The sequence below is a fragment of the Drosophila willistoni genome, chromosome 3R (genome assembly GCF_018902025.1).
Source record: "Drosophila willistoni isolate 14030-0811.24 chromosome 3R, UCI_dwil_1.1, whole genome shotgun sequence".
Lineage (NCBI taxonomy): Eukaryota > Metazoa > Arthropoda > Insecta > Diptera > Drosophilidae > Drosophila > Drosophila willistoni.
Genome location: NC_061086.1, coordinates 25,152,705 through 25,179,707, shown reverse-complemented (window position 1 = coordinate 25,179,707; position 27,003 = coordinate 25,152,705). Strand labels below are relative to the sequence as shown.

Here is a 27,003-nt window from a genome sequence, read left to right as displayed (position 1 = left end):
TTGTCTGTCTAGAGTTACCACCTTGATGCAGGCAGTAATTTGAAATTTGAGTTCTTACAGAAAATACCAAAAATTTGAAATAGCTAATTGCAAGTTTCTTCAAATTTTGACTTTAGTTGCATTTTGCTTTACCATTAAGATTATTTGAAAGTTGAAGAATTCCTGGCATAGAATGCGGAAAACAATAACACAAAATTACTTCCGCATTCATTTGCATTGAAGACTAATGGCAACTCTGGCCATAATCCGTTCCAGCTGTGTTGATTTTTAGTTTTTTTGTCTATTGCGCAACTCATTGAACTTGGATCCCCGAGGAAAGAATAGAATTAGAAGAGAAGTACTCAATCAGCGCACAGACACACACACAGACACACACAAGCACGTCAAAATGGTAAAGTAATGCACATAAATTATACTTCCGATTACCCAAATTAAACTCAAACTTGTCGCAGCAAAATCCAATTCAAAGGTTGGTCTGCACATTCGGTCAACGATCCTACGGCCAATTGCCGCTTTTTGGAGTAGTTGCGACAACAACAACAACATCGAGAAGAAGCACAAAATCAGTCCAACCCACCATTATGGCCAATTCCATACGTCAATCTTCCTCCTCCGTGCTGGCCACGGAGTCCTCCAACAAGGGAATGATTATCATAAACCGTCCGAAAGCATTGAATGCCATCAATTTGGAAATGGTGCGAAAGATCTATAAGCATTTAAAGAAATGTGAAAAGTCGAAATCTCTGCTGATTATCAAAGGTACAGGAGAGAAGGCATTCTGTGCCGGCGGCGATGTTCGTGCTCTAGTTGAAGCCGGACCCACAGACGAGTCGAAGAGCTTCTTTCGTGAGGAATATACAACGAACGCTCTAATCGGCAACTACAAGATTCCCTACATAGCCATTATCGATGGCATCACAATGGGCGGTGGAGTGGGTCTTAGTGTGCATGGGAAATATCGCGTGGCCACTGATCGCACACTCTTTGCCATGCCCGAAACGGCAATAGGACTTTTCCCCGATGTGGGTGGCTCCTACTTTCTGCCCCGACTGCAGGGAAAACTGGGTCTATATCTGGGATTAACTGGCTACCGTCTGCGTGGTGCTGATGCCTTTCATGCCGGAATTGCCACCCACTATTGCGATGTTAATCAAATACCCGAACTGGAGACGGCACTCCTCAACTGTCCCGATGCTGATGATGTGCCCGACCTATTGAAGAAATTCCATTCGACCCCTGAAAAGGCATTTACACTGGAACCAGTGCTGGAGAAGATCAACAAGAACTTTGCCGCAGATTCGGTTGAGGGCATTCTTGAGAATCTGCAAGCAGATGGCAGCGATTGGGCTAAGAAGACGCTAGAGGTGAGGTGATAAGCACGTAGCGCACATAATCGTATGTTAATTGAATTGGCCAATCAGCAATCCGTGGCAGTTCGCATAAATATTTGAACTTTTTGAACCAATTAGCGATGCACGAATTCGCACTTTACTTAAGCCCGATGCTGATATCGATGTTAATGCTTCGTTCCCATTTTAGACGCTGTGCAAGATGTCGCCCACTTCCATGAAGGTCACATACAGGCAGCTGGAGTTGGGTTCTCAGCTGTCTCTGGCCCAGTGCCTGATTATGGAATACCGACTGGCCGTGCGCCACTTGGAACGCAGTGACTTCAAAGAGGGCGTCCGCGCTCTGCTCATTGATAAGGATCAGCAGCCCAAGTGGCAGCCATCCACATTGGCCGATGTCAGTGAGGAGCATGTGCAGTGGTTCTTCCGCAAATTGCCAGATACCGAGGAGCTCAAGCTGTAAATCTCAATTTCAGTTTGTTCGTTTTGATTCTCGTTTTTTTTTCTCCCGTTTTCGTTTGGTTTGTTTTTTGCAAAAGCTTGATTTCTGCATGGTCGCCCGCCCCGTTCGCCTGCATTTTTGCCTGTCTTCAGTTACAGTAATCATTCGATAAACTAGCTTACATGTGTATAAAATATCTCTTTTTTTCTATCTATTCCAAACAGCAGCGACTAACCTCAAGCGAAACACTGTAAACAATGTGAAATTTGATGCATTTATTATCCGATATACATAATTATTTACATTTATATATGTGGTATATATCTTTTATATACAATTGGTAGTCTTAAATCAAAAAACTTTAAAATTGTGCCTAGAAATCGTTTAACAACAATAAAGTGGATTATATTACGTTAGACGTTAGTTTAGTCCTTTGGCTTAAGACTCTCCTCCACCGTGTTGGACAGCTCCTGGAGTTTTTCGATTTGATTAGGCTGGAAATTGAACTGGCTAAGCTCTTGCCTCCAAGTGGTTACATCCACACGCAATTGCATACGTATTTTGTCATCATCAGAAATTGCAGAGGAGTTATTGGTTTGCGCTGCGGCTGCTCCGCCACTCTTGAGATTTCGCAGTCGACGCAATGATTCCTCAGTCTTTTGCACCGATGTGAGAACCTCGCTCACGACATTAAAGTAACTGCAAAATAAATTAAGTTTATTTTCGGACATTACTTCATTCTCACAACTTACGCTTTGGTTATATTACTGGCCACTTCGGCCAGGATGTGCTCCACAACGAGAGTGCCCAATTGTGTTTCATGCTGTTTGGCAAAGGTTTTTAGAGGTCGCAGCATTTGCTCTACATAGCCAGAGCAGCGAGTGGGCACTTCACGGTTAGTCTTTCTATATAGACGCGGCAAATCGTTCACTTGTCGGACGTTCTCAGACCCGCATTCGTTGATCAGCAACTGGACAAGTGTATCCTGGATGGTGGCCAGGTGGGCGCCCAATGCATCAGCAAGAGTGAGCAGAGTTTTGGCCAAGACATCTTTGAACACTTTAGTGCGCTTCTCACTGGGAACCGATTGAATAATTAGTTGCTGCAACTCTGGCAAGTATCCGTCCAATTTACGGATATCACTGTGGAGGGCAATCAACAGTTGATGCTGTGTATATGGCCTGGCAAAGTCACTCCTCTTGGAGGCCTGAATGGTATCGCTGATCCAGCGGCAGAGTCGCAAGACAATTTGCACATTTAGCTTATAGAATTTTGGTAGAAGCTCAGGCAAGTAAACACCTTCGGACCAGCATCGGGTCAGTGCGGAATAGGCTGCATTGAAGGGCTTCAATTGATAGCCGCAGGGATTGGCATGCTCAAGGGTTTCATCCTGCAGCAGAGGCTCAAGTTTCGCCTCGAAATTTCCGGCAATTTCCTGTAGAAAAGAACAATTTTAAGTTGGTAACGATTACAAGATTCTTTCATCGTCATACCTGAAAGCATATTTGGAAATATACTGGAAGATTCCAGCGGGCCTCGAAACTCTTGGTCTGCTTGTGGTGGCGATAAAGGGACACTGCGTGCTCGCCACTGCTTGTAAGCAACTCCTCAATCTTCGCCAGAAAATCGCGCGTACATTTGTATTTCACATAGAAGACTTCCGAATTGCCTGGAGCAAAAATGGAGTTCATATGCAGCTCCAGACGCATCTCGACATCGGACCAAAAGCTGTGGACCACAAAATTAAAGCCCTGCAATTTATCCGAATAGAGGGTAAGGCGTAGCAGATCCGTCATATGCAGGGATATGAAGTTTAGAATCTTGCTGTAAATGCCAGCCAGACCTTGTGGAGAATTCTGCAACTGCTGTTCACTGATGATGCCGCTCATGTAAGGAGCAACTACATCATCCAGAAAGACCTTTTCCGCCCGGCTGCAAGCATCTAAGGTAATGTAAATCCTTAGGCATCGTTCCAGAGCCTCCGAATTCTGCGAGCTGCGAGTCTGTTGCAAAGCATCATTGAAAAATAGGCGCAATTGTTGATGCAGTTGTTCCTCCAGTTGCCGAATTTGGGCCTGTTGGTCGGCTTTCAAGTGCCGATCGCAGTGCTTCTCATGGAACTGCAATTGTATAAGATCCAAAGCGGCACGTTCCAAGTCGACAGCCTGGCCAGGATGTTCGCCACTCAATTTACGGTCCATTAGATCCTGCAATTTCTTTGTGGTTTCGTACACGGTCTTAAGGCTTTGCAGACTACGCTTAAACTCTCGCAGCTGACGCTTCTCCTCCAGCTGAGCCCGCAGCTGGCTTACATTCTCATCGATCAGATTGTGTATGCTTTCGATCTCATTGCGAAACTGCTCCAAGGGGCGCTGAATGATCTCAATAGATTGGTCGAGACCCACAAGATTGGCACTCAAATTCACAAAGTCTGCATAGTCCTCGTTGATCAGATCGATCATTGCTGCCCTTAAACCCTTTAAGTACAGGCCCAGGTTGTCCCGCAGTTGCTCCAAACTGGGTGCATTCCGATTTTTGTGCAGGAATTCATCCACCGAAAAGTTGGCCTAGTCCCAAGAGGGTGGCGAAAATCATTAAAGACGAATGGTGATCCAGATGAGAGGAGGTTAAAATTTACCTTCATAAATTCATTTTTATCAAAGCACAGCTTTTCCGCAGTGCTTGTCGAGCCGCTGGTAAGCGCAAGTGACTGCTTGGGCAGCTCGTGCATATTTAAAGATAAATATAGTTTGCAGACTTAAACAATTATAGAATTGATTGCCACGAAACAACAACTACAAATTAAAACACAACTTTTTAGTGCCATTAGGGCATACTGATTTAATTTTCTATGGTCACACTAATTTTCGGAATGTGTTGACAAAGAATTTTACGCGCCATACGGGCATGAATTTTGACACGCTGTGGTCACACTGTCTTTGATATGTCGTAAAGGCATAAACAGATTTTCTGACTGTCGTTAACAACACTGTTCCGTTCTTGCTAGATTTGTTTATATTTCTGCTTATCATCAATAATAATGCCGAAAAACTCAGGCTGTGGTAACCGCAATAATGGTCATCGCAAGCGACCAGTTCAGCAAATGGATGAAGATAATCCCATTGTCCAGGCATTCCGCAACTACTCGAATGAATTGACCGCGAAGCACGACAAACATGAACGCATAATTAAACTAAGCCGCGATATTACCATTGAGTCCAAACGCATTATTTTCCTCTTGCACTCAATTGATTCTCGCAAGGAGAATAAGGATAAGATACTGGAGGAAGCCGAAACTCGTCTCAACAAATTAATTAAAGTTAATTTCAGAGATGTGGCTCTTGAGCTACGTAACCAAGATGTTTATCAGTTCAGAGCTGCCTACTCCCCGGGCCTACAGGAGTTTATAGAGGCCTACACCTACATGGAGTATTTGCGAGAGGAGGAGGGCAAATCTGTTTCGGATTGGGAGGCGCTGCAGTCCGTAATGCAGTATGAAGCTGACCAAGTCAAGGAATTAACTGAAGACAACGAAGCGGCAGTCGATGAGGCTGTTGCCGAAAAGAATCCCGATAAATTCAAATTTTTTGTGGATCCCACTGAGTACGTATTGGGTCTATCGGATTTGACAGGCGAACTGATGCGCCGGTGCATTAATTCATTGGGCAGTGGGGATACCGACACTTGCTTGGATACCTGCAAAGTGCTCCAAGATTTCTATACAGGATACATCAGTTTGAATTGTCAGCGTGCCCGAGAGCTATGGCGCAAGATAACCACAATGCGTCAGAGTGTCCTGAAGGCAGAGAACGTTTGCTACAATGTTAAAGTCCGTGGCGGAGAGGCTGCCAAATGGGGTGCAACCTTCGATCACAAGCCAGCCGAAGATGTGGATGAGGGTTTTTATTAAAATAAGTTCCATAAATAAACATATATCATATACATACATATTTCAACAAGATACATCTAGTGTTTTTCATTCTCTGGATGATAGCTGGTTAACTTATTAGTACTAGACTTGTAATCCTCAAGAGGATACTAATAACTATAATCGTAAGTTTCATTTTTAAGAAAGGACGGAAAAAAACCAAATTATATTGGTCACCACTTCCATGTTGGCTATTAAACTCCAGCTCTTCGTTCTTAACGTCTCCTCCGTCTATAAAAATATCAATGATTCATCTTATAGATCTTTGACTTTTATAAACTGCTCCCGCTGTTGGACGTTGCGTTGAAGTACACGGATATGGAGCTAACAGACAAAGCATTATGCTTGCCCATTATTCTGAATGAGTTCCCTTGAATGGGCATGAATCGGCAATTGGAATTGTAATCTAAAGGACTTTTACGACCAGGCGTGTAGCTTTATTGGTTTGACTGCGGATTGATATTCGGCCCCAGAAAGAAACATGATAATAACTGATGGTCAACTGAATTTCATGAATAAACATTTTGTATTTTAACAATAAGCTTTAAACTTACACTTTTTACATAACAATAACTAGAAAAATAAGTAAACTTAATCATACTGGTCACAATTTACACGTTGGCTATCAAATTCCAGCTCTTCGTCGTCGTCATCATCATCGTCGCCTCCGTCGTCGTCAATGTCTGCCCCTGGTTTATATTCTTCATCTTTATCCGAGTCACCAGCAAATGGATCCTCATCATCCTCGGAATTTAAATCGGAATCGGGATCGTTTTGCTGCTGCTGGACACGTCTACGTTGCCGCAATCGATTGCGTATGTTCTGGGCAGAATTGACTAGAGTGTCCTTTAGCTGGGCTACTATATTGGTGCTACCATAGCATGTTACTTACAATCTGGCGGATGTGAATGCTGCTGGAAATGCACGGGATTGCGGCGATAACACAGATTCCCAAATGGACAGGCTGGCGTGCCGAGTGGCGGTTCAGGATAGTCAGGGCGGCGATAGTCATCATCACCTGGATGCGCCTCAGCGCTACGATGAGCAGGGTTACGCCTGAATTAAAGAATTGGATAAATTTGATGTGCTTAATTTAAATATAATGAAACCCTACCTATAGCATCGTATGCCAAAGCGGCAGGACGGTCGAATGGTGCTGGAGGAGACAACAGCAGAAGCATTATTTGCTGTTGCTTCACCATTACTCTGTGTTGCTTCTTGTTTCACTACCACTGGAGGTGTTACACTGGTGTCAACTGGTTCTGCCTTCACAGCAGCAGAGGAATCGCTGGATACGGCTGCAGCTGGTGAAGGATCCTCATCGGTGGGCTCTGTTTTGACTGCTTCGACATTTGGCTCTACCTTTATTGATTCGGGTTCGGCCTCGCATTCACTGGGCTCTGTTTTTATGCGTTTTGCCGGACTGGCTTCACTGGAGACACCTGCATCGCCCGCTCCTTCAATTTCAGGTAGCTTCCGTTTAATGGTTTCATCCTGATTTGTAGTAACCGACTCATTTGTGGTGCCGATAGCATCCTCCTGCTGTTGCTCTTCGCTAACAGCACTCATTATAAACATAAAATGCGTAAGTGGTATTTAAGGAGCGACAATTTCAAAAATTATTTCACAACGCAAAACTAATGCTAGAGGTGAGAGAAGAACTAATGTAATCACGACAATGAGAACTAGTTCCGCGATGCGATAGTTAGAGATGGAACTTAAATGCCTTGATCATTTATGAGCAACGCTTCACTAATGCCAACCCAAAGTGGTGCTGCCAACTGTTTGCATTAATAGTTTTTTTTTATCTAGGCTGCGCTTGCGCTTTGTTTTGTGGTTTAGTTTTATTAAAAAATAATACCTAACTTATAAATTTTGGTTTGGAAAAATGTTTCAATTGAAGCAATGAACTTCTATGCAAGTTGTGCAAGTATTAATTTGATAGTTTTCCACGTCTGAGAAAGTGCAACAAGATACATATGTTTCTGTTTGCACTCGACTACTAATGTGAGTGAGAAAGAGATAGAGTGATCTTGTGAGTGAATCTACTACCAAAAAGAGGCAGGGGGCAGCAGCAGCCAGAAAACAAACCGCATTCCAGAGCAAAACTTGCATCAATGAAAAAGGTGGGCTAAATCCTCCTCTTCCTCTAGATGAAGACCATTTAAGTTATCGTTTGTCATTTGATTCATGCCATTTTAGCCATGCATCATCACCATCCGCCATTACCCATAACCAGCTCGGGCGAGATGCCTCCAGTTTCAGTGTCTGCCTCCTCCACCCCTCCAGTGGCATCCACGTCAGCCATAGCACAGCAGCAGCATCAACGACGTCGCAAAAAGCGTCCCAACTACAATTATAATGGAACTCGAACCGTCGATGTCCGTCGAGGCTACAATGGCTTTGGCTTCACTATCTCTGGCCAACAGCCGTGTCGTCTGTCATGCATCATCAGCAACTCTCCGGCTGAGCAGGCGGGTCTGCGTTCCGGAGACTTTCTCATTTCCGTGAATGGTCTGAATGTGTCCAAGCTGCCGCACGAAACGGTTGTTCAACTGATCGGAAACTCTTTTGGCAGCATACGTATGCAGATCGCCGAGAATTACTACTCGGACAGTTCGGATGAGGAGAATGCCCATGCTAATCCATTGTTGCTGCAGCGAAGTGCCCGCGGCCAGCTGGTGGCCGCCAGTTTACGGCACAAGCCGCGTTTTTTGCATCACAAGTCCAAGATGAATCGTTTGCGCAACTCACCGCAAAAGAAGCCGCCGCCTTCAGCAGCTGCAGATGCTGCCCATGAAGATGCGGATGAATCCAAGCAGCGGTCCACACTGCCGCTGCGCCCTGTACTGGAAGACGCGCCACTTGTCCAGCTGGCCAAAGTGTGTGCGGGTTCGGGACAAGCGGACGTGGCCAATGTTAGTGCCATGGTGCGGGTGGTGGGCAGTGCAGCCTTAGAATATCGTGTCATTGTAGGTTACTTGGGCACAATTGAGATGCCCAAGCAGATTTCACACAGCTCGAAGCTACAGACTGTGCGCTCGTGTATTCGCAAACTACGCCAGGAGAAGCGTCAACCCACCATTGTGTTGATGGGCATCACACCTGATAGCCTCACTCTACAGAGCTCCAATGGCAGTGCCTTGGCCACTTACGCCTCTTCGAGGCTTAACTATGTAAGCTCATCGTCTGAGAGCGAGAATCGTTTCTTTGGTCTTGTGACCAGCGCGATACACAACACCCAAATCGAGGAGGAATATGAAGCCTTCAATGCAGGAGGAGTAGGAGGTGGTGGTGGTGGTGGTGGAAATGGTGGACACATTAGCATCTCGCATAGTTGTCATGTCTTTGTTATCGACACCAAACTCATTGAGCACGGCCAACATATACAGAGAGCTCATGAGTTTCATTTGGAATGCACACGAGATCCGATCTCTAATCTCTGCCTAGAGTTTCCGAACAACTCGGAGTATGTGGTCAATCTAATACGCAGCATGTATACCATGCGAATATTACCCCCCGCTAGTCGCGGTCATCAATCGGAATGTGAAGTCGGAGGTGCAGGAGGAGGAGGAGTGATTGGGGCAGGAGGCGCCGCTGCCCACTCGCCGCAACCGTCGAATCATAGTGAGATGTCTACAACCACCTCAAATTCGGATTCGGGAATTGGTTTCAATAACGATTGCACAAACATCTCCGATCGCATTGTGGTCGTGGATTTCCTTGGAAATGGTGGAGGAGCAGCCGCCCAGGGAGTCCAGCATCCTGCCGTTGGTCATGGTCTACCAGCTCCAGCTCGTCCTCAAGGCATTGTGGGTATTCCCGACAATCGTCTAACTGTGCGAGCCATGCCCGATTTGGGTCCAAATTCACCACCACCATCGACATCTTCGCTACGTCGCCCCAATCTTTTGGCCAGCTTCAATCTAATCAAGAGCCCAGCCACAAATCTCACTGCCACCCGTTCTTGTGATGATGTCCTTAATCTTCTGATGGACAATGATGATGATTTACCGTCAGTCTCTGCTCTGACTGCTGTTGCGTCCATGGATGACATTTCGCTGCATTCGGCGGCTCCCTCACTGGACGATCACGAGACTCGAGACATTCATTTTGTCCATCCCTCATGTGTGCCGCGAAAAATGCGTCGCTCCCTGGCCATAGAGACAACGCCATCTTCATCAACAACAACACCGCACAAGCTCAGTGTCCAGGTGTTTGGCAAGCCGGGTTCACGTCATTCCCTAGGATTCGAGGCCATTGACATCATTCAATCATCAACATCACACACACATAATATCATGGACAACATGGACACTTGGACTAGTTTGCAGAATATACACAAAGCCGCCCACCAAGATCGAATCTCATCCACAACGTCAGACACAAATTGCCTATTAGAAGCTACAAATAGTGAACCGGATTTGGGGGTAAGTGAATAATAATTCCAATAAATTTGCCATATCAGCATACATATATAAGGCTTCCTAAGCAAGTAGCACCTAAGGGGGGAATCATCGTTATGTTAAGTTCCCAAAGTTGGCCAGAAATTCTTTGTAATTTTATATCATTAAAGAATTTGTCATCGCCTTTTCTCTCTTTGAGAACCCTGTATTATGGGAGAACCCATACCTATACCTACCATGTTGAAAGTTTAACCGTATTTTGTTTACCTGGATATCGCCGCCGCATACTGTTACCTGAACTTATCGTCGCTCCGTCTACTACACTCTCTCATTCACACACACACACAGACACAGAGCACACAATCTTTGCTCTGCCCCACGATAAGACACAGATACTCACACACACACACGATATTCGAAATACCACAGTGGGTAATCTGTGGCAGTATGCGTGCCATTCGGTTCCTCTGTCCAGCCAGTTGGGGCGTTATCCCCATCCATAACTTTCAGTAGTATACGCGTTGCTTTAGTAATAGGTATTCGTAGTGTATCTCCTTTTTGAAATTGGAAATTCGTTTTAAAATACTCTCACTCCACTCCTCCTATTGTTGATTATGTTTCGAACTGCTTATCACTCGGCGTTTGCGTCACTTGATTGATAACAGAGTGGAGAGAGTGGAATCTACCGCGTTTTAAAAATAAATCCAGAGCCTTTGTGACGTCACTCTGCTCAACTGGAAACGAAGCGTTCACAACGCGCTTAATTCAATCTAAACCAATTAATGGGAATACATGTACAGACATACATTTATATATATTTTTAATAAATACATACATATATATGTATTTATATTTCTCTGCTGACCTTTGTCATGTTCCCTGTCTCACTCTCTCTCCCTCTACACGAGATTCTTAGGAGCTCTCGTCGGTCGGTTGGTTCTCATAACTTAGTTTGATTTTCGATTTGACAACATGCGATTATTCAATTTTTTGCCTTATTTCTTATTGTTGTCGTCGTCGTTGCGGTTTTCACTTTCGCTGTGCTATCTGTTTTATTAACTGTTTCAATAATTATGCACTTTTTGTTTTATGATAAAACAAAAATCTTATAAAAAAGTTGCTCCATAAAAAGTTCAAGTTCTGTTCAGTTCAACGTCACCCATAATAAGTGTTGTTGTTTGTGTGTGTGTGTGTGGGCCCGAAAATAAAACAATATAATTTATATATTTATCAATAAATTAAAACCAAAAGTAACAACAAATCGAAAAAGTAAAGTGCAATTGCGATCAATGCAAAAAAAATGTCATTTCGAGAACTTGTTTGTGGTCTCTACTCGGAGGAGAATGTCGATAATGTGGTAAGCTTATAGTATATATGCATATATTGAAGCTGGTTAATAACTCATTTGGCTTCCATATGACCTTTCTGTTTAACATTTGTTACCCGATCTCGATTTAGACTTGGTCAATTGCCTAAATTGCTCTGAGAATAGATAGGAAAATAAAATGAAAGAAAGCTATAACTATAGAAAATCGAATTATAAGATATAATGCGATGTCAAGCGGCTTTATATTCCAATTTGCAGTCCTCGGTATATAAGTTGTCTAAGTGGCCCAGTCATTTAGGCAACCGGGTTCGAATCCCAGGCTATTGTATGGATGTAGTTTTCGTCTAAGCCGAAGACCTTAGTTGCCAGTGCTTGTAAAATATAGTTAGGTTGATAGTTTAAACCAAATATCCTACACTTAAATGAATAATAATGATAAAAATAATATTCAAATTTCTTTATTATTACCAAATCAGTAGCCATTTCTACTAAATTTTCCACTCAAGGCAATGCTAAACAATTGTCCCTTCCATTTGCCAGCTATTTCTGTTGCACATGTCAGATATAGGCATTTGAGTAATGGAATTCATAAATATAAAGGAATATAAGTAAAGTTGAACACGCAATCTTTAGAACTCAACTCAAACAGGTTGATGCGGTCCTTTTTGGCGGCAAGTGAAATTAGGTTCGTCTGGTGGTGGCACATGCCGTCACAGGTGCAACACAGGTGAAAAGGAAAAACAACCCTCGAAGAGTCACTAATAAACATTTCAAGGGGGAGACACTGCCAAATGATCGTTACTACTTGTTTTCCTTCTTCGAACGCTTCGTTGGCTTGTGGATCGTCATGGGAAATGAACTTAGCATTTGACTTTTTCAGTTATTACCAGATTCGTTCTCGACTAGAATAAGCCGCAAAGTTGCCCTCACCTGTGACTGCGATTACACTTCTATTTTGTTGTTTTTTTTTTTCTATAACGTATTTGCCAGCTGACTATGTACATATGTGGTTTGAATATCTTATATCTAACCGAGTGGCATGTCATGGCAACAAACATGTTTCACTTTATCTATACAGTTATGTTTGTTTGTTTTGTTGTTGTTGTTGTTGTTGTTATTATCAACACAAATGCCAAAGGCCATGCACAAACAATTTATTTTTAAATTCTTTAAATTTAGCAGATCAAATAGCCCCAACATGTGTGTGTATGTGTGTGTGTGCGTCTGTGTTTATGTGCGTTTCGTATTTTTTTTTTTATTTTTTTGATAACGTTTTGGGGAAAAAGTAAATAAATAAATAAATGAAATGAAATATTCTGTTCCAAAGTACGTCAGAAGTAATATTTCTGTGTTAAAAACAAAAAAAACTGTGCTAATAATTATATACAATATATTAATAAAAACCTTGTGCCACCGGCACGTAACCTGTCAATTGATATGACCATTAAAGCTAAAAAAAAACCCTAAACGAAGAAAGAAACAGACACTTGACGAAAAAAGTTTTGTAGTCCAACGAAAAGGGACCATTTCGACTGTCGATATATGCACCGTAAATACTCTATAAACTAAAATATCACAAGAGATGGCCACCTGATATTAAAGATAATTGGTTATATCTGTGTTTAGTTAGAACAAATTTGACTACTAAGACTTACAGGGCATTTAATAGATTTAAACTGTCGCTCATAAAGTTAAAATTCACCCGTGACATTAAAGTCAGGTAAGGCATATGAGAGGCATATGGATAAAACACCTGACTCTGACTCGTGTTGTTGGCCTGACCAATGACTAACTCCTCTGAGAGGGGCAACTGGGAATGTAACCGCAAAAATTGCCTTGTAAGACAAACCGCCCCTGTCAGTGTCTGTTGACGCTATAGAAAAACGCGCGCGCTTGCGCTCTTCTCTCTCCACCTGGATCTCACTCTGGTCTCTTGTCTCTGTCTGTCTATAGAGCTACAGCTGTCGGCTACAAAGTGATTGTTGTTGTTGTTGCTGTTGCTGTCTGTATTCACCTGAGCCAAGTTAAGACAACAGCATATGAAAATGTCGTTAACAGCTCATGCCTCGCACAATGTCTGAGTCAGTCTTCGATCGCAGTTCGTTAGCAACGCACATGGAAATTTTTTAATACATAAATAAAGAAAAAGTGCTTTAAAATCATATACATATGTATATATATTTTCACAATTCGCGGCACAACGACCTAGAATCAAGAAATCGAAAATATTTTCGTTGTGTATGTGTTTAAAAAAGTTAACCAAATGCCGCCCACAATCGATCAGAATAATATCATTGAGAACTGGCCAGAAAATAATTCGCTAACAAAACAATAATTGCAGTCAATTGAACTTTTGACTATTGCCTCGAATGTCGATGGATGTGTGAATGTGTCTAAAAATAAATCAACTGCTAAATCAACAGAAAACAGAAGAAAATGAAAAACAAACGATCCCCCCACCACCACCCCCCAATTCTCTTACACCAGAATGTTGTTATGTTTAACGCATTACCTTGATTGTAGGCCCCCTTGAAAAACGCAACCGATCTAAAAATATGCAAATATTTGTTTTAGTGACGCAGTCGCGGTAATTTCCCATTCCCAACCCCCACACAAAATCCCAAAAAAAAAAACTAGTCAAAGTTGATTTATACTAAATTCCATAATTCCATTGTTGTGCGTGTATGTGTGTGTGTGTGTGTTTATAAACTTTAAGCAGAACTCTTTTAAATACCCCACAAAACCGCAAAAACTGTGCAATTAAAATGCAAAGTATTAGCCAGGTTATAAATGAGATTAACGATCCTCAAAGTGATTTCCCTAATTTCCTGTAAATATCTGCTGCCTGCCTGCCTACCCGCCCACACATTCCCTATTTATTTGTTTTAGCTGTAAGCGAATTAGAATCCAATGAAAAAGAGAAAAAAAAAATGAAATTCCACTTAAAATTTCAAAGCAATTCACACAAATTATTGATCGTGTTCGATTTCCATATAAAAACCTTGCCCAAAAAGTAGACAGCTTTCGATTTAATCACTCCACAAATAGCATTCTACGAATTGACAGAGGGGTAAGAAGAGGTGCTGATGGGTGGATGAAAATGATCACGAAAATAATAATAATCGAGCTTGACTGTGACTGAATCGGTCTTAGATAAGATCCGATCGCACATGCTGTTGCAATAATCAGTCAAGTTAAAGTATGAAATGATGTCACTAACGCTTTCATCTTGATTCGTGAGCCACACGATCTCCTCCGATTGAGTCCCGTTCGCGATGTTAGTCATTACTCTACGGAGAAGTGGCTTGTGCTCAGCCGTGCACAATATACCTAGCATACATACATATACATATATATACATATGTATGTGGAGACTGTGCCTCATTAATAGCTAACAATTTAAACGATGCATTCTCCTCATTCATTATTTATGTAGAAAAAAATGCATAATTTATTTGATTTTGCTCCATGCAGATGACGAATTCTTAAAGGAAAATTTCGCCAGATAGACCAAAGAAGAATATATGGAAAGTTTTTTCATTTTAGTCACGTTTCTACAATCTAATGTCTTGGATATTTAGTTTAGTTTTCTTTTGGGTCAGGGCTATTAGAGGCCTTTTGTACTACATTAAAGCGCAATTTCGTTTTGTTTGCGCCTTTGCCACATTTATTTATTTGCCCAAATAAACAATTTTCCATATATACCCTATAGAAAATAGAGGAAAAGAGTAAAAGCCGCCATACTTTGATCAATGATCTGATATTCTATTTATTTGAAGGTTAGAGGTCTTTTCCTATACAAGCTAAAAAACTGAGATAGATTTTCTGAATCTGGGAATTTTAATGGTCAATCTATTAACCGCTAGCAAATAATTTCATCCAATAGTTTTTAAGCCTCAACTTTACTTGGTTAATGGGGCAATAATAGAGTAACATATGCAGTCTGCCACTTTCTGGCTGAGTTTCTTTTATTTGTTTATTGATAAGATATTAATTTTTATAAAAAATTGTTTAGAATTCGTTACACATTTGTGTGGATCTCTGTGGCTCTGACCTCATTAATGCCTAATGCGTTAATCGACTTTCAAACTCGTGAGTTTACTCACTCGTTTACCTCATGATTAAGGCAAAAGAATTCATAGTGGATATGACGCATCATCCGACTCCTCTAACCATATTGGAGATGCTCCAGACAAGTGACAATTTCCGTCACAGTCGGCTTAGAATCTTTGGCATGCCAAGCACGATTTGAATGGGCCAAAGTGCTGTCGTTATGGCCAAAAAGAAAAGGCAGGCACATAACCAAGTCTCGTCTCGATGGGTTACAGTCTCAAGTGCGCAGGCGCCTGGCCTCGAATGTGTGGAGGCGTTCGGAAGGAAGGATTCCCCCTCCTCACAAACATTCTCATTCTCAATTTGCATAGGAAAATTGCTTTTCTCACTCATTTCCATGAATGGTGGGCTCGCGCTGTGTGAGTGTGTGTGTTTGTGTGTAAGGCACAAAGTTTACATTTGCTTGGCAATTTGGCCAGGAAAATTCAGTCAGAAGCTAATAGTCAAACAACGCGAACGTGGCCCGGAAAGAATAACCCGACCAAGAACTTTGCGTTTTAATTGCACAGACAAACTGAAAGAGAAGTGAAAAAGAACAAGTTCTAAATTTTGTATACATTTTTTTTTAGTTCATTTGCGCGTCATGAACAATAATAATTGTAATAAAGTAACAATAAATCCCAAAAAACTATTAAAACCAATACAATCAAACAACAGTGATCAAAGTATCTCCAGTATGGTGGAACGATTTGTTCAGTCGCTGAGCCAATTGAACGACTCTAGCACTTTTGACAGCAGCTTCGAGATCAAAAGGATTATGGCCAGCCCTCAGCCTTCCGCTGGGACGACGAAAAATCCTGGAAATGTCCATCATTTGCGTCATCGCTGCCTCACCGAGTTGGATCGCGAGAGTTTGTCCCGCTTTGTGCAGGACTTTGAGAAGCGCGGGGCCGAACAACAACTGCACCAACAGCATCAGGCCAGCAGTACACCCAACAAGAAACCAACATCATCCAAATGCAGTTCGCCATTTATTTGCCGCAAGGCCAAGGAGATTTATCGCAGTGCCAGCGGCAGACGTAGTGCCTCACCGCAGATCAATATAGTCGAGGAGGTGGTGCAGGAGGAGGAGGAGGAGCAGCACCATCAGTTGGAGGGTGTTGCCAGGGGTCAGCGGAAATATGCCGAAGCAGAAGATCTAATGCCCCCACCCATGGCTCTGGCTAGGGTCCAGGCCGAACGACGAAGCTGCCGCAGTGCGTCGCGCGTCTTGCAGTTCTTCAGTTCGGCGGCCAAACGTCGCAGTTGCAGTCGCAAGTTAACCGAACCAGAGACAGAAAGTCGAGCGAATTCTCCCGTTCTGCTCCGTGTTAGCCCCACCAGCGGCGACAACAATGAAAATGATCAGGATCCTCATCTGGGGTGTTCTCCCTTGCCAAATGACCAGCCCAGGAGCTGCTATGACGCCGAGGAAGACGATCATGATGATGGCATCAGTTCGGCCAGCTCCAATTTGACGTCTCTTCATTCATTGCAGGGCAGCAGTTCCTCTGCCAGCTCTTCCAGCTCCCAATCGCCAGACTCCTCCTTTGAGATGCATGCCCCACTGTTGCCCAGTTTCAAGATCACACCACCCCGAGCCGTCTGCAAGGCTGGCAAGAGTGCGGCTTGCGAATTTGCCCGCTTTCTACGTGGATCGTTCCATGCCAAACGCGCCTCGGTGACCACACTGCGCCGTTCCATAAGCGATCCGGATGCCATGCAGCAAATGGACTTCACCAAGCCACCTGTTCTCGGCGATGCCACCAACGTTATACGCGTGAGTCACTTTTAGAGCCATCTCTGTTCGCTTTGAATCGTATGAATGAATCTTGGGTGCTGGCCCCCAGCTGGGCCCCATCCATCAGTTGTGTTGTGCCGCACATATTTTGTTCACTGGAAGATCACTGTTTATTTACACTCAAGTCATCGTCCATCATTTTGTATATCACATCGCGTTCCGCCTAATTGGCGACCATATGGTCCCATCAGAGATTCCATCGAAGCGCACTCCCATATTTTTAAATAGTGTTTATCATTTCTCGGATTCGATCGTTGATCGATGCCATCCATTAAGGGTCTCTATTAAATAAGAATTTGCCATTTAGTATTAGTTTATATGCCAATAAAGTACACTTGTTTGCAAATAATTATCATAAATTTCATTAAATGTTTTTGTTTTTCTCATCCCATCTCAACGTTCGATTGTTTAGGGTAAGATCAGGTCAGACATTGGGAAACTTATTGGCAAATCTTTGTAGATTAGATCGAAAATGTTTTGCGTTTCAGATATGTATATTTTAATAAGTATATGAATACATTTCTAAGCTCCCTAATTGGCGTACACTTCGGATACGTAATAATAATTAAGGCACATTATTTGCAGTCTTGACATTACTTAGCCAAAATATTTCAATTTTAGTTTCAGTTAGCTATTTCGCTAATTACATATGTCTACATAGGCAACAATTTGAAAGAAATGTATGAATAATTTCACTTGGGTCTTGTTTAACGACACCCCAAACACCCCGACACCCACTTTGTTTTACCATAATGAGACTTTCTAATTGTCGCATTTGTATGGGCGATGCGACACCTGTTGGCTCTGCTGCTGAGGCATTTCACTTTTTGTTTTTTAGGCAACTCATCGCCACCATTTGCCATGTCTATCGTCTGTGTCTGATGATGGTCAGTTGGTGTCCAAAACGAGTAAAACAAATTGAATACATAATAATCAATTCGATGGGAATGCCCTTATAATAAGAAGTAATAGGGTTGCCGGGAGCTGTTCGGGCATGGCAAACCAATCTAGTCCCAACCGATTCATTCTTCCGCTTGGCGGAATATATCAGCGGAATAAACGCATATAGCCCGCATTAAATTCCATCAAATGAACAAAGAACAACAACAAACAGAAGCATGCCGGATATTTAATTTAATGCACAGCGGTCGCAATTGTTCAAAAATATTTGAAAAAAGCTGAAAATACTCTATATATATACTGAGGGAGCTCAGAGGGATGGATCAAATGGCACGCATATCTCACATAAAGCCAATATAGAACCAATACATTCAAATATGCGTAAAACTATGGAAAGTAATTTCGGTTTTTTTTTTTTGGTTATTTTCCCTTGCTAAACAAATCATAAATAACTGTAAAATTATAGAGATGTGTTGTTGTTGGATAGAGAAAAAGGGGCGGCGTGCGGTATACACATAGGAATTGAATTTAAATTTGGAATTTTTAGGTTTTTAGCCTGGTCATGTGCCACAAATGGGGGGTCTTTCTTCCACGCTTGTTTTGTTTATGTACACATGTGTGTGTGTGTGAGTGTGTGTGTACATACATATGTGCAAATAACTTAATTTATCAACCAAACAAGAAGAACAACAACAAGAATCGCCCGCATTCCTTTTTGCTTCTCCTACTAAAACTACAGACCGATCGCCTGCTTTTGGCATTTTAATTATTTCAATTGTCTCTAGCTCTTTGTTTATAGCTCTAAAAAAAAAAAAAAATGCCTTGTTTAATTTATTCGCAACTTTGTTTTGCTTTTCGAGTTATTTATAGAAAGTAATTGAGTTTAAATATTTGCAAAAAGAAAGAGAGATAAAATATACATACATATGTACATATATGTATGTACATAAATAAATTAACTATCGAACATAAATTGTTGGTGCCAGTTTGCAAATGGTTTTCATTTCAAAGAATTGAAATTTGATATCAAATGCCGTTTGCAGGTCTAAGTCTCTTATCGCATTTGGACATTGGATCTTGGATAATCTTTAGACTTATTGTCTTATCTACCCTGTCACATTGTGAGTTTGTCACACCTTCGTCTTCTGATATTTGTACACACATACATTTATATGTACATACTTATACTCTTTTCGATGCAGACCAAATGTATTAACTGTGTTTGGAAATCCCAATTAAAATTTGCTTTCATTGTTATGTGCATTTCTTCTTTTTACTATTTAAAATATTTAATTTGATCTACTTCGTTGGTCACTTAGTTTTTAGATCTTTTGCACATGTTTCAGCATGTCTTATTCCAATTGTGTAAGATCATTAAAATATTTGCTTTGCATACTTATATGGGCACGCAAAGAAGGAAAGGAAACGATTTGTGGGTTCCTAAGGTAAGGGGGGCGTTTGGGAGGTCGGCAACAAAATGTGTGATAAATTGTTAAAAATGTCTTAAGCAACTTAATTAATTGGCAATGCTGACTAAAAGAAGACAAAGGAGACGTAACGAACAAAAAACGAAAACGAAATAACATTTAATTAAAGACAGCAGCTGCTCAACAAAAAAATGCGTCACTTGATGCAAGAGAGAGGGCACGAGATAGAGAGAGTGAGATAAAGGCAAAGATAGATAGATTGAGGGAGAGCAAAACAAAAAACACACCCACAACTGCTTTTGAGTGGGTCTCGATTCAATGCAGTTCATTCATAAGCAGCAGCCGGTGCTGGGCAAATAGACAAATATGTATGTACATACATACATACATTTAGCAAACTGAGAGTGAGTAATGAACGGACAAACAACAATAACAACACAGCAACTTGAAAATGAGAGAGCCATTGTGATCGTTGTCGTGAGTGTGTGTGAGCATTACTCCCCCCAATGCAGCAGCTGTTGGGGCCGCTCTCTCTTACTCTCGGTTACTCACTGTGTGTCGTTTTGAGATTTTGCGCTCACATTTCTCAGTTAGTTTGTATACGTCGAGGCTACGAGTTCGTTTCTCGGCAGAGTTCAGATTCCCTATATCGTGTGCAAGTGGTTGAAATTGTGTGTGAGAAAAAAAAATCATCATCAGATGAAAGAAAGAAAAAATTGAAATTATTGTAAACCTCAAAGTCTCGCGTCTCCTCCTCCTCTCCAGACTGACAAAGAGTCCAAAGAGCATACATATACATATGTACAATTGGTGTAGAAAATGAATAAAAGAATAAAACTAAATTGACAAAAGCGGCACGTTTTCGCTTTCTTTGCATTTGCCCACGCAAAAAATAAAAACAATACAACCAACAACAAGTATAACTACGACACACCTTGAGAATATCTTGCATGGAATTCGGAATATAATATAGGAAAGAAAGAGAAAACATAAAATTTGCATCGGGTAGGTTCTGGCTCTTTCCCTTTCTATCTCTCTCATTCTACATACAAGAAGCCATTTCGGGTTTATCAACTTTGTCTATACACATACACACATAAATGGTTAGTTAATCATTTTCCTATGTACATATATATATATATACACCCCCAACTTTCCTCTCCTCACTCCCAATCCCCTCAGCCCCCCCTTATAACTTCATTCCCTGCATGCTGTTTGATTATAATTCAAGAAATTCTTGTGACGTCTTATTTTCCGGCATACATTTCAGAGAAATCTGTTTTCGAGGGGGTTTTCTGTAAGACATTTCCAATTCTTTGTCATTATTTGTTATCACCAAGCACAAATAAAATGAGTTGTATTTATTGTGAGAAATTTCAAAGTGTGATATGCGTGTTGGGTTTAACTCTTCCGAGCGTCTAAAATACGTGTTAAATTTTATATATGTATATATCTCGATCGGTTTCTAGAGTCAATCCAGAGCACGTAAAGCTCTACTTATCGGTTCTTGATAGGAATTCCTCGCCACCTCGTTTCGTATCGCTTCACATCACCTTGTTATACAACTCATCGAAAACCATTTGCAATTTTCCATTAACATGTGTCTATCAGACCGTCAAAAATGTGAACAGTTTGTGGTTTTCCTTCTTCAGGTTTCGGTTTCTGGATCCAATTACCATCGTAATGGAGGGGAGGGGGCTTATTTTCGCTTAATTAAGTGCCACCAACAGGTTGGGTCCATCTTTTTCCTCTAATATGGGCTAAAAAATTTGAAAGGCTACCAAAGTGTCGCCCTACCCTTTTAAGAGGCGAAGAGTGTGGAGCAAGTGTAAAGAAAGAAATTATCGTGTTGGAAATGGAGGAGGAGGAGGAGGAGAAGAAACGAATGGTCGTGGAAACCTGAGCCAAAAGCTATTGAAGATAATTTACTCGTGGGATTTTGTTTGTTTGCTTTACCCGTTTGCCGTTTGAAATGCAAAACCCAGCGCAATGACTCTATGATGATGACTTTAATATATCTAAAGAAACAACCACATAGCCACAGAAAGAAGGGGGCAAGTAGCTGGGAGGGGGCCGATCGGACTGGGGCTGGGTAATGTAAATGTGAATGCACCTCAGAGCAATGGAGCACCGGAAAATGTCCATGTCAGTGTCCACTCAAGCATAGAAATATGCCCCTGGTGAGGGTGCCCATAGCGAGAGCGAGAGCGAAAGCTTGGGCTTGGCTATATCTCTCTCTCTCTCTCTCTGTATCTCTTGTTGTCTCTGTTTAAATTTAATTGTTGCACAAGTTGCAAGTATTTTTGAGTCTGTCATTGGAATTATTTTAATTATTTACTTTGGCAAATTGCTCATTTCCTATTTACTGACTGATTGGCCAAACACACACACACACACACACCTCAAATCAATCCCCTTCCACCCTTCAATCCCCCCGGAGTCATGTCTATTGTTTGGCAATCAACGTTGATTTATGTTCGCTTTGTTGCGTTTACTTGTTGCTTATTTGCAGTTGTTATTGCTCTCTGTTTATTGGTGTGTATGTGCGTTTTTTTTTTCTTTAAATTTTACAAATTTGTTGTTTTTCCACCTCCCCCTCGCCAGCCCCTCTTGGACCTTTTGGGGCGTTGCCTTTCCTACTAAAACAAACTGAAGTTGAAGTAGTTTGACCCAGTTTTCGTTTTATTTAATATGATAAAAAAGCACATATACACTTCCAAGCAGATGTGAGTGAACGAAAAACTTTTCAAATAACTCAATTAGAGTAATAAATATCGGATTATCTAACTTTTTCCATATGTCCATAATAAGCTGAGTTCTTATACCTGTTTCTCTTGTTACTGATCTAGTTTCTTCTGCTTTTCTAGTTCGTTTAAATATTTATTATATAGCTAGATCGGAATGGTGGTACAATTTTATTTAAGATGCCAGCGAATTCAAACAAACTCAATTCTACCATATACAAAATCTATCTCATCTTTCACCAACAAACTGGTAACTTTTAAATTGGTTTCTATTAATTGAAGACACGAGAAATGAATAAAAATTGCTTTTGCCCTTAAACGACTAATTGTCTTGATTCCGTTTGCTATAAAAAAACTCAACCGGAAGTGTTGGAAATTTCTCTTTGGTCCATTATGAACGTCAACCACCCAAAAAAAAAGATGGGAAAAAAATAAACAAAAAGCCATTAGACAAATATATCCATATGTGTGTATAAACATACATATATCGATGTATCGTATGTACGTATGTGTGCCTACATCTGTACAGACAGTTGATTATAATGCGAAACTTGAGCTGAGTCGTCCGATCTGTCTAAGAGAGAGAGAGATGAGATGATGGGGTTTTCGAAATAGAAATTCATTAATCTTTCTCAAAGAGTGGAGAGTGGGAAATGCCCCCAACGAGAGAATGTACTATGTAAATGGAGGATGGAAGTCATTGAGAGTCAGCTCGGAGAGTTCTTTCTGACAGAGTAATTATCGACAAAGTGCTTTAAAGTGGTGGGCAAGTGGGACAGAGGGAGTTTGGGATACTCTAGTTGGGTGGAGGAGGGGGGGAGGTCAAAAGTTTATCGGCGAGGTCTGTCTGTGGTGTCTGCTGACCATGATAATGACATGCGTCCGACACAATTTGTAGTAGTTTGTAAATTATGAGTTGGTTGAACTTTGCGTGTGACTAACGAAAAATGAATTTTCCTCTTTTCTTATAGAACCGAGCACTGCCCGCCAATGCATCGCCTTTTCGTCGAGCCTGGGGTCAGTCATCGTTTCGAACGCCGCGCACCGACAAGGTGGCGAAACAGCAGCAGCAGCTGCAGCAGCAGGGCCAACAGAAGCATAATTCACCGCTAGTGAGACGCACTGCCTCCATGAACGCCTCCGACAACGATGTGTACATTAAGACGCTGATGCTGGATGCTGAACGAAAGGCGGCCACTTCACGCAGTTTCTTGCAAGTGCCACAAATACTCACCACACCGGCGCCGCCCTCAGTCCATGCAGTGACGGTGGATGTCCTCGCCCAGGATACGACGCCGTCAATACCGCCGCCAGACGCCACCACCGCCAACACCACTGGGACGCCTAGTCAGTGGGGCACATCGTTTGAACGGATGCTTCAAGATGCCGCCGGCATGCAAACGTTTGCCGAGTTCTTGAAAAAAGAGTTCTCCGCGGAGAACATTTACTTCTGGACGGCCTGTGAGCGGTATCGCCTAATCGAGTCGGAGGCAGAACGTTCAAGTGTGGCTCGTGAGATTTTTGCCAAGCACTTAGCCAACAGCAGCAGCGATCCCGTCAATGTGGACTCACAGGCTCGCAATTTGACAGAGGAGAATCTGGCCAGTGCTGCTGCAGACATTTTTGCTCCCGCTCAGAAGCAAATCTTCAATCTGATGAAGTTCGATAGCTATCAGCGCTTCATACGATCGGATCTCTACAAGAGTTGCGTGGAGGCCGAGCAAAAGGGACAGCCTCTGCCCTACAACGGGGCCAATCTGGATGATCTGCTGAAGACAAATTTTCACTTGGTTGCCTCCTCCAAGGTTAGTTAGTTACTTATTCCTTTTGCTGTCTGTCAAATTCTAATGTCTCTTCTCTGTCTTCTGATAGCTCAAAAAATCGGCAAGCAACGCCGAGGATCGCCGACGTAAGAGTCTACTGCCCTGGCACCGCAAGACTCGAAGTAAATCCCGTGATCGTAGCGAACTAATGTCCGATCTTCAGAATAGTCTAATGCCGGCGCCTCCATTGCCTCCTCCGCCGCCGGGACTGCTGTCCAGTGCATCGCTAAAGCTTACCTCCAATCAGAATTCGCTAAGTGATCTGCACAGCTCCCGCTCCTCTCTGTCATCCTTTGATGCGGGCGGGGCGTGTGGGGCGACAGCTAGTGCCGAGAGTGTTTGCTCCCTGTGCCGGGTCATATTGAGCGATGGAGCCACGACGATTGTGCAGACACGGCCAGGCGAAACTGTGAGCCAATTGGTGGATCGCCTTCTTGAGAAAAGGAATCTGGTGTATCCCTACTACGACATTGTGTTTCAAGGAACCACAAAGTCCATTGATACCCAGCAGCCATCGCAGATCTTGGCCGGAAAGGAGGTGGTTATCGAACGGCGCGTTGCCTTTAAACTGGATCTGCCCGATCCCAAGGTGATTTCTGTAAAGAGCAAGCCCAAAAAACATTTGCACGAGGTCATTAGACCGATTCTGACTAAGTATAATTACAAAATGGATGGAGTTGTGGTCCTCATGCGCGACACCCAGATGCCACTCGACCTGATGCAGCCCGTTACCATAGCTGATGGCCATCGGCTGCAGATTGTAATGCGTCAGTCGGATTTTCAGCCAGGCGGCGGCAATATTGTGCCGCCGAAGCTCACTAAACCTATGAAACCTCTTCCTCCTTCCGCAACAACGACCAGCTCTTCGCAAGGCCAACTGGATGAGCTAACCAACAAGGTGTTCAATGAGCTACTCCAAAACAAGGCGGCTGATGCAGCGGCAGCGGATAGGAAAAAGTCCAGCGATTTGTGTTCCATAAAATCCAATGACGCACCATCGGAGAGCTCTTCGTCATTGTTTGGCATGCGACGCCACCAGCGCAACAATACGGCAAACATTCCCAGCAGCAAGCTTCCAAAACTCAAGAAGAAATCCACTAGCAGTAGTCAACATTCCGAGGAGGCGCTCCCAGCAACGGGAACGACAGCGGCCACATTGCCGGCAGATCCCAAAAAGCCAATTATAGCAAAGCTCAAAGCAGGTGTCAAGTTGCAGGTGACGGAGCGAGTAGCAGAGCATCAAGGTGAGCTAATATCATCTAGAAGGATCTTGCTCAGTTTGTTTTAATATTTTTTTATTTCATCCTTTAGATGAACTTCTCGAAGGTCTGAAGCGAGCACAGTTGGCACGCCTAGAAGATCAACGTGGCACAGAGATTAACTTTGATTTGCCAGATTTCTTAAAGAACAAGGAGAACCTGAATGCAGCTGCCTCAAAGCTACGAAAGGTGCGCGCTAATCTTAGTCCCATTAGCAAGACCAGTCCTCAGACAGCGGAAGGGCTACCTCAACCAGCCCCACGATTTTCAATTGCCCGAAGTCAAAGCCAGCAACAAGTGTCGCCTATGAAAGTGGATCTGGAGCAAGAGACTGATTTGCCTGCAGACATGCAGGATCCAAATGAATTTACCAAAGCGCCGCCTCCGTTGCCACCAAAACCCAAGGTGCTACCCATAAAACCATCAAACTGGGGTGTGGCATCGCAGCCAACCACGGGAAACTATTGCAATAAATTCTCGCCAACTAAACAGACACCAATATCACCCACAAAGACAACCGGGAGCAGCAGTGGACCCTTTGCGAACAAATTACCCATAGACAACATGGCACGTAAATCCCTGGAGTCAGCGGGCACTCGTTGTGCCTATCTAGACGAGCCCAGCAGTAGTTTTGTTTAGTCGTGTGGGGTCTGACGACTCTGAAGAGCCTTGTGTATATATTATATTTATTCCCATTGCATGCTGTCCAGCTCCAATTAACTATGACGAACTGTTTTTGTATGTAATATAGCAACTTTATTTATAATTAGACATAACTTTAAAACATTATTGAGAGAATAAATAAATAAGAGCCAATAACTTATACCTATAAGTATCCGTATAGTGTCTAGATATAATTTTTACTATCCCTCCAAAAGGCTTTCTCAAATTTTGGGATTAGTGGTAAAAATGGCCCAAATATTACAGAAAATACACAAATGTCCTTGTAACTCAGCTATTTCAAAGGCGATCAGGATGACTTTATGTCAGATTGTAGTCTTTGATGGCTTGCTTCGAATGTCTCTAACAGATCTTGGAAAGTCCTTCGAGAAGCTGAGATATAGGGACTTTTTGTCAAAGAATAAAGAGCTAATATCTCGCGAGTCCTTTTAAGGATCACGACGAAACCTAAAGAATATGACTCCCCGCATCAAGAACTGTCATCCTCCTGAAAGACATCCCGATAGTGCTGCGGGACGCTGAGATTTTAGAAAAAAACTAATTTTCCTTTGCCCACTATTCAACTGCCCAAAAAAGTATGCTAAATATTTTCATAATTTCTTACCCAAAAAAGTATGCAATATATTTTTAAAATTTTAAAGTAAATCCACCTTGTATGAATTTCTGTTCGCCTGGTATTTCTGTAGTACGATTTTCGCAGTTAAAAATTAAAAAATGTAACTGCCCAAAAATGTATGCTACAAATTTAGGTAACTTTTTACAAAATTCACCTTCTACGCATTTCTGTTCGCCTGGTATTTCATATTTTCTGCAGTGCGATTTTC

The 27,003-nt window shown here is 42.3% G+C and overlaps 5 protein-coding genes across 7 annotated transcripts; 3 read left to right on the top strand and 2 right to left on the bottom strand.

Moving 5' to 3' along the window:
* The first annotated feature begins 191 nt into the window (after positions 1-191).
* On the top strand, positions 192-2,207 carry LOC6647699 (3-hydroxyisobutyryl-CoA hydrolase, mitochondrial). Of its 2 annotated transcripts, XM_023178310.2 has the most exons (4): positions 192-391; positions 453-1,364; positions 1,540-1,808; positions 2,016-2,207. In XM_023178310.2, the coding sequence occupies exons 1-4, from the start codon at positions 389-391 to the stop codon at positions 2,023-2,025; spliced, it is 1,194 nt and encodes a 397-aa protein (XP_023034078.1). In that variant the 5' UTR covers positions 192-388; the 3' UTR covers positions 2,026-2,207. The 2 variants fall into 2 exon arrangements, with proteins under 2 accessions (XP_023034078.1, XP_002069919.2); XM_002069883.3 differs by having other exon boundaries at positions 1,540-2,207.
* LOC6647700 (conserved oligomeric Golgi complex subunit 2) lies at positions 2,052-4,619 on the bottom strand. The gene is made up of 4 exons (XM_002069884.4): positions 4,430-4,619; positions 3,285-4,358; positions 2,544-3,226; positions 2,052-2,490 (listed from the first exon to the last, which is right to left on the bottom strand). Exons 1-4 carry the CDS (start codon positions 4,520-4,522, stop codon positions 2,217-2,219), a joined length of 2,124 nt encoding a protein of 707 aa, XP_002069920.1. The 5' UTR covers positions 4,523-4,619; the 3' UTR covers positions 2,052-2,216.
* Positions 4,620-4,752: 133 nt separating this feature from the next.
* LOC6648102 (translin-associated protein X) lies at positions 4,753-5,739 on the top strand. The gene has a single exon (XM_002069885.4). It carries the CDS (start codon positions 4,832-4,834, stop codon positions 5,699-5,701), a length of 870 nt encoding a protein of 289 aa, XP_002069921.1. The 5' UTR covers positions 4,753-4,831; the 3' UTR covers positions 5,702-5,739.
* Positions 5,740-6,222: 483 nt separating this feature from the next.
* On the bottom strand, positions 6,223-7,386 carry LOC6648103 (aprataxin and PNK-like factor). Its single transcript, XM_002069886.4, has 3 exons — positions 6,834-7,386; positions 6,612-6,775; positions 6,223-6,555 (listed from the first exon to the last, which is right to left on the bottom strand). Exons 1-3 carry the CDS (start codon positions 7,295-7,297, stop codon positions 6,311-6,313), a joined length of 873 nt encoding a protein of 290 aa, XP_002069922.3. The 5' UTR covers positions 7,298-7,386; the 3' UTR covers positions 6,223-6,310.
* Positions 7,387-7,520: 134 nt separating this feature from the next.
* On the top strand, positions 7,521-26,333 carry LOC6648105 (regulator of G-protein signaling loco). 2 transcript variants are annotated; one of them, XM_002069888.4, is made up of 5 exons: positions 7,521-7,845; positions 7,922-10,149; positions 23,388-24,221; positions 24,289-25,483; positions 25,551-26,333. In XM_002069888.4, exons 2-5 carry the CDS (start codon positions 7,924-7,926, stop codon positions 26,135-26,137), a joined length of 4,842 nt encoding a protein of 1,613 aa, XP_002069924.3. In that variant the 5' UTR covers positions 7,521-7,845; positions 7,922-7,923; the 3' UTR covers positions 26,138-26,333. The 2 variants fall into 2 exon arrangements, with proteins under 2 accessions (XP_002069924.3, XP_046869624.1); XM_047013668.1 differs by lacking the exons at positions 7,521-7,845; positions 7,922-10,149 and adding an exon at positions 16,134-17,324.
* Positions 26,334-27,003: the final 670 nt, after the last annotated feature.